This window comes from Giraffa tippelskirchi, chromosome 9, assembly GCF_054371585.1.
Source record: "Giraffa tippelskirchi isolate mGirTip1 chromosome 9, T2T-mGirTip1v1.2.pri, whole genome shotgun sequence".
Lineage (NCBI taxonomy): Eukaryota > Metazoa > Chordata > Mammalia > Artiodactyla > Giraffidae > Giraffa > Giraffa tippelskirchi.
The window spans coordinates 49,554,650-49,568,666 of NC_137283.1; the positions used below are offsets into that span (position 1 = coordinate 49,554,650).

At 44.6% G+C, this 14,017-nt stretch overlaps 1 protein-coding gene across 5 annotated transcripts in view; it reads left to right on the plus strand.

The window, feature by feature from the left end:
- SHISA5 (shisa family member 5) overlaps nucleotides 1–14,017 on the plus strand; it is a 32,395-nt gene that overhangs the window by 8,999 nt on the left and 9,379 nt on the right. For 3 of the 5 annotated variants that reach the window (XM_081525749.1, XM_081525750.1, XM_081525751.1), the window contains one exon: nucleotides 3,944–4,100. In XM_081525749.1, the coding sequence (XP_081381875.1) occupies nucleotides 3,961–4,100 (140 nt within the window). In that variant the 5' untranslated portion in view covers nucleotides 3,944–3,960. Of the gene's footprint in view, nucleotides 1–565; nucleotides 738–3,943; nucleotides 4,101–14,017 lie in introns of those variants that run through there. The other 2 variants (XM_081525747.1, XM_081525748.1) reach the window with 1 other exon arrangement.

The following is a 14,017-nucleotide window of genomic DNA, read 5'->3' on the forward strand; positions in this document are numbered from 1 at the left end:
AGGCTTGCCCTGAGGCAGGGGGTGAGCCTGCCTGGCGTCGTGGTAAGGAGACCTCTGGGATAGGGGTGTCACCCCAGGAGGCAGGGGGATGGAGTATCCTCAGAGATAGGGTCCCCCGGAAGCCTCCGAACTAGGCTATCAGAAGGGAACCTGTGTCTGTTAGGCGCCTACTGTGTGCGGAGGTCTGCTCTGGGCGCTGTCGCGGTCCCACTCGGTCCTCAGGTACCTCCCGAGGACCGAGGATGTCCGGGCAGGTGGGGAACCGGAGGGGGCCGGGAGGGGCTCCATCCCGGCTTAGCCCGCAGCACCCAATGGGCGCTCTAGTGTTAGGAAGCTGATCCCCTCAAAGACCCCTCTCCGGACCCGAGGGTGGGGGCCTGGGGTGGGGGGCGCACAAGGGCCCCCCGACAGAATCGAAGGCAACCTGGGTGGTCGCCTGCGTCCGGGAGCCTGTCCCCAGAGGGGCCGACACCGGACGCGTCCCTGGCCCCGAGGCTGGGAGGGGCGTCCGCTTCCCCTCCTCCCGTCCCTCCTCTCCCCCCCGGGCGGGGTTCCCGGAACGGCCGGGGCGGGGCGAGGAAGCCAGCGGCCGCGCGGGTCGCTGAGGTTTGCGGCCACACCGGGGCCGTCTGTCGGTCCGTCCGTGCGTCCGCCTGCGCTCCCAGCCATGGCCGCGCCGGCCCCCGCGCCCCGCATCCTGCTGCTCTTGCTGTTGTTGCTCCCGGCGCCTGCGGGAGGTGAGTCTTGGCGGGTGGCGGGGAGCTCGTCCTGGGCAGGCAGGGGAGGCGGCCATGTCCGCGCCGTCCCTGGTTGCAAGCCCAGGCGGCGCCGTCCCCCCAGTGACCCCAACCGAGCCTCATAATCCCGAGGCAGTGTGCGGACCCCACGACTGGTCTCTCCTCCACCCCAGCCTCCCTCCCGTTTGCACTGACACTGCCCAGACCCTGGGCATCGGCCGTCATTGTTGTGCCCTGGCATGGTGGTGGTGATTGGGGGGTTGGTCTGTCCTCAAGGGTGCCAAGGGCTTGCGTTCTCAGAGGCTGGGGTGGGATTTCCTGCCTGGCCTTAGCGAGGGGTGGTGGTCGCAGGGAGGCCTGGCCTCGGTTTATTGGCTGGGAGCCTCCAACTTCTGCCTCCATTGCCCTGGCGGTCCTGGAGACCTCTCAGGCTGGCCCCCAAGGTTGGATGAGACACTTAACTGTTGTAGGTTGATTGTAGACTGATGAATCACAGACTGTGGAGGCCCGGCTGGGGAACTTTTAAGGGTAGGGAAGTATAAGAGTGCCCATCCCCTGCCCCACCCGCCTCCCTAGGAAGCTGAAGATCCTTCTGGGGTTGGTGTTTTCCTCCTAGGGAAGAACTTTATTTCCTGGGGACTGGGATGAATCTGGAGGGATTAGGGTGGGAAGTTCCAGTGAGGACTGGAGACCCTGGTTCAGAGTGTCTGGGGATCAGAAGAACATTTGTGTCATGGACTTTTGGCTCAAACACTCAACCTGTCTGTCTTCAAGCCCAGCTTAGAAGCTTGGGCTGGGCTATGGCTGTAAAGTCTATAAAAGGAGGTAGGTAACCTGAGCTACCCAGTAGGATGGGCTGTGCTGGCCATACCTGCCGCCAGGTGGACTGCTGGCTAGGTTGGGCCTGTTGGTGGTCCCACCCTCTGCCCTGCAGCTTTGCCCAGAGCACCACCTACCACCTAGTTGTCCCTTCTCAAGGAGGTCAGTCAATGCCTCTGTCTTTAGACCTTGCTCCACCAGTGGCCCCAGGGTGCTTGATACTGTTGGGATGGCAAGATTTCCTCTTCTTGCCCTGTAGGTTCTTCGGCTGATTTAATAATTACATTGATGTAAGACAGATGAACAGGAGAAAAACAAAAGTTTTAACAACACGTATACCTCTGGTATGCATGAGAGACCCAAGGAAACTGAGTAACTTGCTCGAATGGTGGAATAGGTCTTCCCTGCAGCTCAAATGGTAAAGAATCTGCCTGCAATGCAGGATACCCAGGTTTGATCCCTGGGTCGGGAAGATCCTCTGGAGAAGGGAATGGAAATCCACTCCATATTCTTGCCTGGAGAATCCAATGGACAGAGGAAGGAGCCTGGTGGGATAGTCCATGGAGTCACAAAGAGTTGGACATGACTGAGTGACTAACACCACCACTATACCTCCGGTATGCATGGGGGACCCAAGGAAACAGTAACTCGCCCAAATGGTGGAAGCCCTCACCTTGAATGCTGTCTTGAACTAAAGGCGAAAGAGGATATTGGGAGTCACGAGGAAAACCCCAGTAAAGAAGGGTAAAATTGTTAACGCAGATTGAAATCTGTGCCTGCAGCCTTGATGGGTTTCTAGAGATAAGGTCCTTACCCTCTTCCTAGTGTGGCAGTGAAGTTGTTGCTTAGTTTCTCTTGTGACCCCCATGGACTGTAGCCCGCCAGGCTCTTCTGTCCGTGGGATTTCCCAGGCAAGAATACTGGAGTGGGTTGCCATTTCCTTCTCCAGAGGATCTTCCCTGCAAATGCAGGTGGATTCTTTACCACTGAGCCACAGGGGATACCCTTACAAATGGAGATTTCCTTTATACTTGCAAATATCTATTACAAAAGGGTAAGTCCTACTCAGTTTTCAGAGCTTCTCCTTTGTCCACAATTTCTTAAAAATAAACTATGGGAAATCATCCTTAGCCCAAAGAAGGATGTTTGGGAGTGACAGACACACTGACCAGGCTGGGTCTCTAGACGCTGCCCGCTGCCCTGAGGGTGTGGCCAGACTGGGTTCTTAGAGTCCCAGTGCTGTGCCAGGACTTTCTACCTCAGGGTGTATTGTCAGGACCATCCCCAGTCTGCCATAGTTGTCTGGGCCTTGCTGGACTGGGTGTTCCATTTAGGGTCTGTCAGAGTGGCATCCAGGACCGTTCTCTCCTGCTGGTGGACACCAGATCTGTGCTGATGTGGCCCAGGAATGTGTGGGAACATTTGGCTGTAGCAGCTTCCTGGAAGTCTGCAAACTTTGTGGTCTATTTCCACACCTGTCAGCCAGGTGTACTTAGATCCCAACTCTGGCTAAGAGCCTTCTGATGGTTCTGGGGCTCCACACGGTGCCATTGCCTCAGAGCCCTGGCTACTGAGGGCACGGACATTTCCTGGACGCCTGCTGCAGGCCCAACAGCAGTGCTGGGACACAACTCTGACACTTCTGTGGTGGGAGTGACTGCGGCCGATGGTGAACTGGTCAGGAGACAGCCTGCTGTAAGGCTATGGTCCGTGAGGGCTGGCCCCTGGAGCCGGAGTGTCCAGCCGGGGCCGAGGCCTCCACGGCTGAGCGTGGGGACAGGGCGTGAGGATTAAAAACAGTTCAGTCCACTCGTGCTTCCAGTGCAGGGGGCATGGGTTCGAACGCTGGTCGGGGAAGTAAGATCCCACATGCCGTGTGGCATGGCCAAAAAGAAGAAGAAAAAAGAACGTGTCAGTCTAGTCCCCAGCTACAGGGGGGACTGCTTTGTGAGGGTATGACTGCTGGGCTTGGGTGGCTTCCATAGAAGGGGGCTGGAGGAAGACCTCGATGGGTAAGTCGACTTGAAGGTGGAGGATGGGGTGACCATCAAGGTCCTTTGTAGTCTGGATGCTGCTTTGTGGAGCCTGGGCTTGATCCCCTGGCTTGAGGCTAAGGAGTGGCCGAGTTAGACGCACCTGTAGAAAGTTCACCATCCCATCTGGAGGGCAAGTGGACTGATGGGAGAGGGAGGAGGCCCAGGTGGGCACCTCTGCTGTGGCCCACGGGAGAGGGCGAGGCTGGTTGGGGCAGTGGCCAGAGGATGCTGCAGACATGGCCTGGCTGTCTTGGGCCTGTTGGCCTTGCTGGGGAAGAGGCGGTGTGGGCTGGGACAGGGCTGAAGGCTGGCCCCATGGCCGCGGGTGAACAGTGTTTTTGTGTCTTTCAGCCCACAGTCAGCTGTGTATGACTTCTCGTGGGCGCAAGGTCGACCCTTGGATCTGTCCTGATTTCTGCTGTGGCACCTGTTACGACCAGTACTGTTGCTCGGACGTGCTGAAGCGGGTTGTGTGGATCGAGGAAGACTGCCATGCTCCCGAGGCCAAGTGAGTGCTCCAGCCTTTCAGTCCTCTCGGGATGATGATGGAGCACTCGCCGGACTCCCCCGATCCTTCTGTTCCTGTGATCTCTTGCATCTCTCCCCCCACCAGCCTTGAGTGCTGAGCAGGTTTCTCAGAGGTTGGTGGCCTCAGCCACCCCTGGGTGTGTACTTGTACCAACATGTCCTCAGGGTGGCCCCCTTGGCGTGAGTGCAGCCTGCAGTGTGTGCATGCACCTGGGTGGGGGTTGTGTGTGATTTGTGCCCTTGTGGACCCTGGAGGGCACTGTGCACGGGTGTGCATCCCACTGTGGGCCATACCTGTGTCCTCGCGCCGTGGCCCATGGGTTTACATTGCATCTGGGGTTTAAACTGTTCTGTAGGCTGGAACCAAGGGGCTCCCATGTGTGTCTTCCTTTGCCATTCTGTGTCTTGTGTTTGGCCACAGAGAGTTGAGGTGGTCACACTCCTCAGCTCATGGCAAGTGATCATCATTGGTTTGGGCAAGTCCAAACCCCCACCGTCTTACACATCTCGTTTTAATCATCCATGACCATTGCGTTCCCTTCTTACTCCATAGGCAACCAGTCTCTTCTGTTCTTTCGTTTGTGTGTTGCAAAGTTTATATTCTGTGGGCAAAATGAACCCCCTTACTTTCTATTCTAACTTTTTATTTATTTATTTTTGGCTGTGCTGGTTTTCGTTGCTGTGCACTGGCCTTTTTTTTAGCTGTGGTGAGTGGGGGCTACTCTCTAGTTGCAGTGTGAGGGCTTCCCAGTCTGGTGGCTTCTCTTGTTGCAGAGCATGGACTCTAGGGCATGGAGGCTGCAGTAGTTGGGATTCCTGGGCTCTAGAGCAAAGACCCAGTAGTTGTGGTACACGGGCTTAGTTGCTAAGGCATGGGGGATCTTCCCAGACCAGGGATCAAACCTGTGTCCCCTGCATTGGCAGGAGAATTCTTATCCACTGCACCACCAGGGAAGAGGACTGCAAAATCTTTTCTGATAGCTTTAAAAAACAGGAAGATTTATTCCGTTAAAGTTTAAGGTAAGTATTGGATTTCTGGGATTGTATTCAATATTTGCTGTCTTATTTTGTGCTTTATATTTGTCTCCTCTGTTCTAAATTTCTTTCTCACTTACTGTATTGACTTTTTTTTTTTTAATTCCATTTTTTTCTTCTACCGTTTACTTCTGTTTCAATTTGTATGCTTTCATTGTTTTTTTCTTGCCTTATCACACTGGTCAAAATCTCCAGTACAATGATGAAAAAAGTGACAACAACAACAAAAAGTAATATCAGACATCCTTGTCTTGTTCTCAATTTTAGGGAGAAAGCATTCACTGTTAGGTATGCTAGCTGTAGTCTTTCCATACCTGCCCTTTATCAGATTGAGGAAGTGCCTTTCTGTTCCTAGTTTCCTTGGAGTTTTAATCATGAAGTAAGTTGGAATTTTGTTACATATTTTCCTGCATCTTTAGAGATAATTAGATGATTTTTCTATTTTTATTCTGTTAATATGGTAAGTTACATTCATCTCCTTCTTAAGAAATATTTTCTCTGAGCTGGATTTAAGTTGATGGTTATTTTCTCTGTCTTCCATTATCTCTGTTGAGATACCAGTTCAATAGTCAGTTGTCCAGCATTTGAAAAAAGTCTTTTTTCTTCCCCTTTGACAGATTTGTAAGGTTATTTTTTTCCTTGTCTTTGGTATTCTTCAGTTACACCATGATATATCGAAGTATAGATTTATTTTTATAAGATTTTTTTTTGATGGAGACTATTTTTTAAAAATCTTTATTGCATTTATTACAGTATTATTGCTTTTGTTTTATGCTTTGGTTTTTTGTGAGATCTTGCCTTCCCAACCAGGGATCTAACCTGCTTCCTCTGCATTGGAAGGCGAAGTCTTAACCACTGGACTGCCAGGGAAGTCCCTAGATTTCTTTTTATTTATGCTATTGTGGATTTGGTGAGCTTCTTAAATCTGTGGTTTAGTGTTTTTGATTAGTTCTAGAAAATACTCTGTTACTCTTCAATATTAGCCTTCCTTCTCCTTTCCTTCTGGAACTCCATTTAGACTCCAGTGTCCATATCACCTAGTCTGTCTCTTCCATATTTTTGTCTCTGTGCTGCGTTCCAGATTATGTCTTCTAACCTTTTAGTTAATTTAATTCTTCATATATGTTTAATCTGCTATTAAACTCATTCCTTGAGGTTGTGTTTTATTCTGTTGTGTTGTAACATAAAATTCACATGCAGAAAAGTACATTAAAATAAATGTACAGCTCAGTGATTTATCATAAAGCAAATATCTGCATAACCACTATTGAGGTCAAGACAGCAGAAGTCCCCTTGAGCTCACTCTCAATCACTGTCTCTCATCCCTCTAAGATAGTGTTGATTCTAACTGTTATATAGCCTTGATTTTCTTTAGAGTTATAATACCCAAATATGCATCTCTAAGTTCTACAGCTTAGTTTTTTTTTTTAATGTTTATTTTTATTTTATTTATTTGTCTGCATCAGGTCTTGGTTGGCTGGGTCTTAGTTGCACCATGAGGGATCTTTTTATGCGGCATACAAACTCTTAGTTGCAGCATGTGGGATCTGGTTCCCTGACCAGGGATCAAACCCAGGCTTCCTGCATTAGGAGCGTGGAGTCTTAGCTACTGGACCACCAGGGAAGTCCCTATAGTTTAGTTTTTTTATTGGGATTGGAGGCAGTATATATCATACATTCATAAAAGTACACAAATATAAAGCGTACAGCTCAGTGAGTTATTGAAAGTTAAACACATTCGACTCCACGAAACCACCACCTGTCTGGGGCAAGAATTAACACATCATGGCATCTTGGAAGCCCCCTCAGGTTACTTCCCAATCAGTATGCCCTCTGTTATCCCCAAGCGTAACCATTTAACTGCCCTATTACTCAACACACACAGACATACACATGACATCATACATCTATTTCTTATCTGGTTTCTTTCTCTCACCATGTGAGTTTCATCCATACTGTGTTGTTTGTTCGTTTCCATTGGTGTATGTTGAGTTTTTATACCACAGTTGATCCATTGTAATGTTGGTGGACATCTGGATTGTTTCTTTTTTGGGGAGGGGTATTGCAAATAATGCAGCTGTGAGCATCTTTGTACATATCTTTTGGTGTACATATATATGCATTTCTGTTATTTTTAAAATAATTTTTATTTATTCATGTATTTTTTGGCTGTGCTGGGTCTTCCTTGCTGTGTGGACTTCTCTAGTTGCAGTGGCAAGTGGGGGCTATTCTCCAGTTGTAGTGCGAGGGCTTCTCGTTGTGGTGGCTTCTCACTGCAGAGCACAGGCTCTAGGCATGTGGGCTTCAGTAGCTGCTGCACATGGGCTTGGTAACTGGGGCTCCTGGGCTCTAGAGCACAGCCTGAGTAGTTGGGGCACACCAGCTTAGCTGCTCCTTGGCATGTGGGATCTTCCTAGGCCAGGGATCGAACCTGTGTCTGCTTCTATTTGGCAGGTAAATTCTTTACCACTGAGCCACCACAGAAGCCCTTGTATGCTTAAAGTATGCATAGTAGTAGTTGTATATGTAAGGAGAGATCGTTTCATTTTGTAACACGTTATTGAGTAGAGACATATCAGTACGTTTTTAGAAAGTGATACAGTCACTATGGGAAGTTGTTGGAGCTTAAAATTGATCAAGGGTGTATTATATAACTTAGAGTTGTTGTTACCATTCGCATTTCGCTTTGTTTTTGTTCCAACCTGTGTATATTATAAACACAAAGTTATTACTGTGAAATTTTCAAAACTGACACATCAGGAAATTTTCAGTGAAGAAGAATTTTTCGGTGAATTTTATAAAGATACTTCCTCTGATTGTTCGAGCAACATATATACTATAATGTCTCAGAAAATGATAGTTCTGTCACTTTACAATGACAGGTTTGTTAAAGATTGAGTATCCACATGTGTAGATGTCTCTAGGCTCTCTATTACATTGTGTTCACTATCCTTGGGCTAAAGCAGACTCATAATTACTGTGTCTTTATATTACGCTTTGATATTCTTCAATATCGTCTTAGTTATTTTTGGTCTTTTGTATTTCCGTATAAAGTTTAGAATCAGCTTGTCAAGAAAACCATCTTAGATTGCATTAATTTATGGACTGTTTTTGTAGAGTTGACTTTTTACTCGATTGAGTTTTCTAGCCCATCAGCATAGCATATCTGTCCATGTATTTAGGTTTTCTTGCATTTATTCATTTTTTTCTTTTTTTGTTTGGCAGCTCAGTGTGGCTTGTGGGATCACAGTTCCCAACCAGGGATTAAACCCAAATCCTTGGCAGTGAAAGCACGGAGTCCTAACCACTGGGACGTCAGGGGAATTCCTGGTTTCTGCTGTTTTGATAGTGATACTAAGAACGCTGTTTTATAAATCTGGTGCCTTTTAAAAGGAATATCTTTCTTCTGGGAAAATATCTAGGAGTAGAAATCCTGAGGCACTGGGTGCCTGTGTTCAGGTTTGACAGATACACCCAGCACTTGTTACCATTTACACTCCTGCCAGCCACATGAGAGTGGTCAGATTTGCTCCACACCCTCTCCAAACTTGGTATTGTAAATGTTTCTTTAAACTTTGAGATATAAGTACATAAATGCTTCATTTGAATTAAGTTGTAATAAATGTATACTTCTCATATTTAACACTTTAGTCAAGATACTGTTTAGTTGCTAAGTCATGTCTGACTCGTTGTGACCCCATGGACAGTAGCCCGTCAGGCTCCTCTGTCCATGGGAGTCTCCAGGCAAGAATACTGGAATAGGTTGCCATTTCCTTCTCCAGGATATCTTCCCAACCTAGGGATTGAACCTGCGTCTCCTGCATTGGCAGGCAGATTCTTTACTACTGAGCCACTAGGGCACCAGGCAATAAGATACAGATTATTGCTGATTCCTAGAAAGGTTCAATTTCTGTAATTTTGGTGGCTGGGTAGTAATATCTCATTGTGTTGTTTTCTTTTAAGATTGTGTTGTTTTGGGACTTTCCTGGTGGTCCAGTGGTGAAGAATCCGCCTTCCAATACAGAGGGTGCGGCCTTGATTCCTGGTTGGGGAACTAAGATCCCCCATGTTGCGGGGCGACTAAGCCTGTGTGCTACAACTAGGACCCGACATGGCCATATAAATGAAAACATTTTTAAAAAGATTTCAGTCGTTTGAAATTTATTGAGACTCATTTTATGGCTTAGCATATCCTGTACCTTGGTGAGTGTTTCAGATATATTCTGCAGTTGTTAAGTGTAGTGTTTATAAGTTGCAGTTCGGTCAAGTTGTTGATAATAGTGTTTAGATCTTTTTTATCCTTATTGGTTTTTGTTATTCTTGTTTTGTTGATTACCAAGAGACTACAGATATGTTTATTCTTTTAGTTCTATCAGTATTTGCTTCATGAGGTCTAATACTTTATTCAGTTCAGTTCAGTTCAGTCGCTCAGTCGTGTCCGACTCTTTGCAACCCCATGAATTGCAGCACGCCAGGCCTCTCTGTCCATCACCAACTCCTGGAGTCTACCCAAACCCATGTCCATCGAGTCGGTGATGCCATCCAACCATCTTATCCTCTGTCGTCCCCTTCTCCTCCCGCCCCCAATCCTACCCAGCATTAGGGCCTTTTCCAATGAGTCAACCCTTCGCATGAGGTGGCCAAAGTATTGGAGTTTCAGCTTCAACATCAGACCTTCCAATGAACACCCAGGATTGATCTCTTTTAGGATGGATTGATTGGATCTCCTTGCAGTCCAAGGGACTCTCAAGAGTCTTCTCCAACACAACAGTTCAAAAGCAATACTTTATTAGGTGCATACATAAAAAGGAAAGAAAGGGAATAAAATACTGTCTTTGAGGCTTACAGTATTACAAGAGATAAAGGGAGTATCACACATAATAAAATGAGCAATTCATCAGAAAATGTAAACAATACTTTATTAGGTGCATACATATCTAGGATTGTTTACATTTTCTGATGAATTGCTCATTTTATTATGTGTGATACTCCCTTTATCTCTTGTAATACTGTAAGCCTCAAAGACAGTATTTTATTCCATTTCTTTCCTTTTTAAATTCAATTAGATTATAGCAGATTTACAATGTTGTGTTAGTTTCAGGTATTCAGCAAAGTGATTGAGTTATACATGTACATATATATGTTCTTTTTCAGATTCTTTACCCATATAGGTTATTACACAATATTGAGTAGAGTAGTGTGTGCTGAACAGTAGGTCCTTGTTGGTTATTTATTTTATGCGTAGTAATGTGTGTATGTTAATTTCAAGCTCCTGATTTGTTCTTCCCACCCTGATTTCCCCTTTGGTAACCGTAAGTTTGTTTTTGAAATCTGTGAGTCTGTTTGTTTTGTATATAAGTTCATTTAGGTTGTTTCCATGTCTTGGTATTATAAATAGTGCTGCAATGAGCATTGGGGTCCATGTATTTTTTTGAATTATGGGATATACCCAAGAGTGGGATTGCTGGATCATATAATAGTTCTGTTTTTAAGTTTTTTAAGGAACCTCCATACTGTTCTCCATAGTGGTTGTCCCAATTTACATTCCCCTCAACAGTGTAAGAGGGTTCCCTTTTCGCCACACCCTCTCTGACATTTATTGTTGGTAGACTTTTTTTTTGGCTATGGGGCATGTGAGATCTTAGTTTCCTGACCAGAGATTGAACCTGTGCCCCTGCAGTGGAAGTGCAGAGCCCTCACCCCTAGACCGTCAAGAAAGTCCCCCAAATTATTAATTCCATGTTGTTTTTGGCCATACTACACAGCATGTGGAGCTTCCCTACCCAGGGATAGAACCCATGCGCTCTCCCGTGGAAGCCTGCAGTCAACTACTGGAACACCAGGGAAGTCCCTAGACCTTTTGATGATGCCCATTCTGACTGGTGTGAGATGATACCTTGTTGTAGTTTTGATTTGCATTTCTCTGTGATGTTGAGCATCTTTTCATGTGCTTTTTGGCTATCTGTATATCTTCTTTAGAGAAATGTAGGATTTTTTTCATGGTTATCTAAAAAAATTTTATACAATTTTTAAAGGTTACTTTCCATTATAGTTATTACAAAATATTGGCTGTATTCCCCATGTTGTACAATACAGCCTTGAGCCTATGTTACATCCAGTAGTTTGTACTTCCACCCTATGGTGGTGCCCCTCTCCCCTCTCCCCACTGGTAACTGCTACTTTGTTCTTTGTATCTGTGAGTCTGCTTCTCTTTTGCTGTATTCACTAGTTTGTTGTATTTTTTTTAGATTATGCATATAAGTGATACCCTACAGTATTTGACTTTCTTTGACTTATTTCACTTAGCATAATGCTGTCCAAGTCCATCCATGGTACTGTAAATGGCAAAATTTCATTCTTTTATGGCTGAGTAGTATTCTATTGTGTACATGTATGTGTGTGTGCGTATATATACATATACGCACACACACATATATACACACACCACATCTTCATCCATTCATCTGTGGATGGACACTGGTTGCTTCTATACCTTAGCAATTGTAAAGAATGCTGCTGTGAACATTGGGGTGCGTGTATCTTTTTAAATTAGTGTTTTGGGTTTTTGGGTTTTTTTTTGATGTATACCCAGGAGTGGAATTGCTGGGTCATATGTTAGTTCTCTTTTCACTGTTTTGTTTGTTTCTTTTGGCTATGCCGAGTAGCATGCAAGATCTTAGTTCCTCAACCAGGGGTAGAACCCCAGCCCTTGGCAGTGAGAGCCCAGAGTTGTAACCTCTAGACTGCTAGGGAATTCCCTATTTTTAATTTTGTGAAAAACCTCCATACTGTTTACCACAGTGGCTACACCAATTCACATTCCTAGCGATAGGGCCAAAGAGTTCTCTTTTCTCTATATCCTTGCCAACATTTTTTATTTGTGTACTTTTTGATGATAGCTGTGTGGACTGGTATGAGGCATTATGTCATTGTGGTTTTGATTTGCATTTCCCAAAGACAGTATTTTAATTGTCTTTTTTGCCTTTATCAGTATATTTACTTTTTCTTCCTTCATGTTTAAGTTTCATCTGAGACATGTTCCTTGTACCTTTCATACAGGTAGACTGGTGTCAGATTTTCTCGGCTTTTGTTTGTTTGAAAATGTCTTCTTTTACATTCCTTCTTAAAGGATATTTTTCCTGGTATGTTACTAGGTTGGAAGGTATAAACTTTCAGCAAAGTTCAGCATTTTGGAACTTTCATTCCATTGTCTTCTGACATCTGTTGTTTCTGTTGAGAAATCAGATAATGGTTTTATTATTGCTCCTTTGCCAGTAGCATGTCTTTTCTCTAATTTTTAAGTTTTTTCTCTTCATGTTTGGTTTTCATGTTTTACTGTGATGTACCTAGGTCTGTTTTTCTTTGAATTTTTGCTGCTTGGGGCTTAAGATATTTCTGAAATCTGGCTTGATTTTGTGTTTGTTTTCCCTCAGTTTTGGAAAATTTGCAGCCAATATCTTTTTTTGTTGTATCATTTTTGCTAGGAGAAAAATAATTTTAATAGCATGCATACCTCTTTTTAAAGATTGCTTCTACTCCATTCTCACATTTTCCCCTCTGGAACTTTAGTTACACATATGTATGTAAGACCTTTTCTACAACTGTTTTCCATATTTCACCTACTGTCTTCTGTATGTACATTTACCATCTTTTTGTGTCTCTAGGTTTTAACGTATATCTATTTGTTTGGGCCTGTCTTCTAGTTGATTAATTATATTTTGAGCTGTCTAATAAATGACTGATGTTTGCATGATTTTTTAGTTCTAGAATTTTTATTTGTTTCATTTTTGTTTCCAGTTCTCCTAAACTGCTGCAGTTTTTTTTCCTTTGATCTCCTTGAACAAAGTATGTTTTAAGGGCAGAGTCTGATAACGTCAATATTCGGAGCCCCTGTGGATATTTCTACTGTCAGTGGCTTCTGTTGTTTTCTAGTCATCTTGTCTAGAGTTCTAGCGTTCCTGGAAATCATCAGTTGCGTGCCACACATTGTATTTGCAGCGTGAATTATAGACATTTGGAGCTCAGGACTTCCTCTAGGAAGGACTGATAACTGCTTTTGCCAGGGACACGAGCACTGTAAGGTCATCTTGGCCTGATTGCAGAGACTGAGACGAGTAGAAGCTGAGTCCTTGCTGAGTTGCTCCTTGCTGTTCAGGACCTCAGTGGTTAAGAATCTACCTGCCGCTGATTCATGTCAATGTATGGCAAAAACCACCACAATACTGTAAAGTGATTAGCCTCCAATTAAAATAAATAAACTAAAAAATAACCCAAAAGAAAGGCAGAATAGAATGAGTAAACATGTGAAACTTTGGGCTAGATACAGAATTTATATGGAACAGAGAAAAATCTTGATTTATGATCTAAAATATAAAATTATCTTAAAGGCATTTTAAATAAAATTTGAATTAGTAATTAAACGAATTTAAACTGTAAGTATGTTAGACCTCAATAAAATAGTTTTTTTGAAAGACAAAAAAGAAAAAAGAGAATCTACCTGCCCCTGCAGGAGATGAGAGTGCAATCCCAGGAAGATCCCCAAGAGTAGGAAATGGCAACCCAATCCAGTCTTCTTGCCTAGAGAATTGCCCTTCTGAAATAGGCTGGTGCCCCTAGGAGAAAGGGGGCTTTAGATGCCAGGCCCACGTCCATGGAAGTCTCTTCCTACTCCGCCCCTGCCCCCCTCCTCCCATCCTGGTATGCTTTACTCTGTTATTGCTGGCCAAAGCCTGCACACTGATTTTTTTTGAAAATATTTTTTCCTTAGCTTTACTTGTCCTTCAAATTTAGGATATAGTTATTCCAAATTCTCTTGAATTTTTCTGTTTGTTTCTCGATTTTTTTGTTGTTGTTGAGAATTTT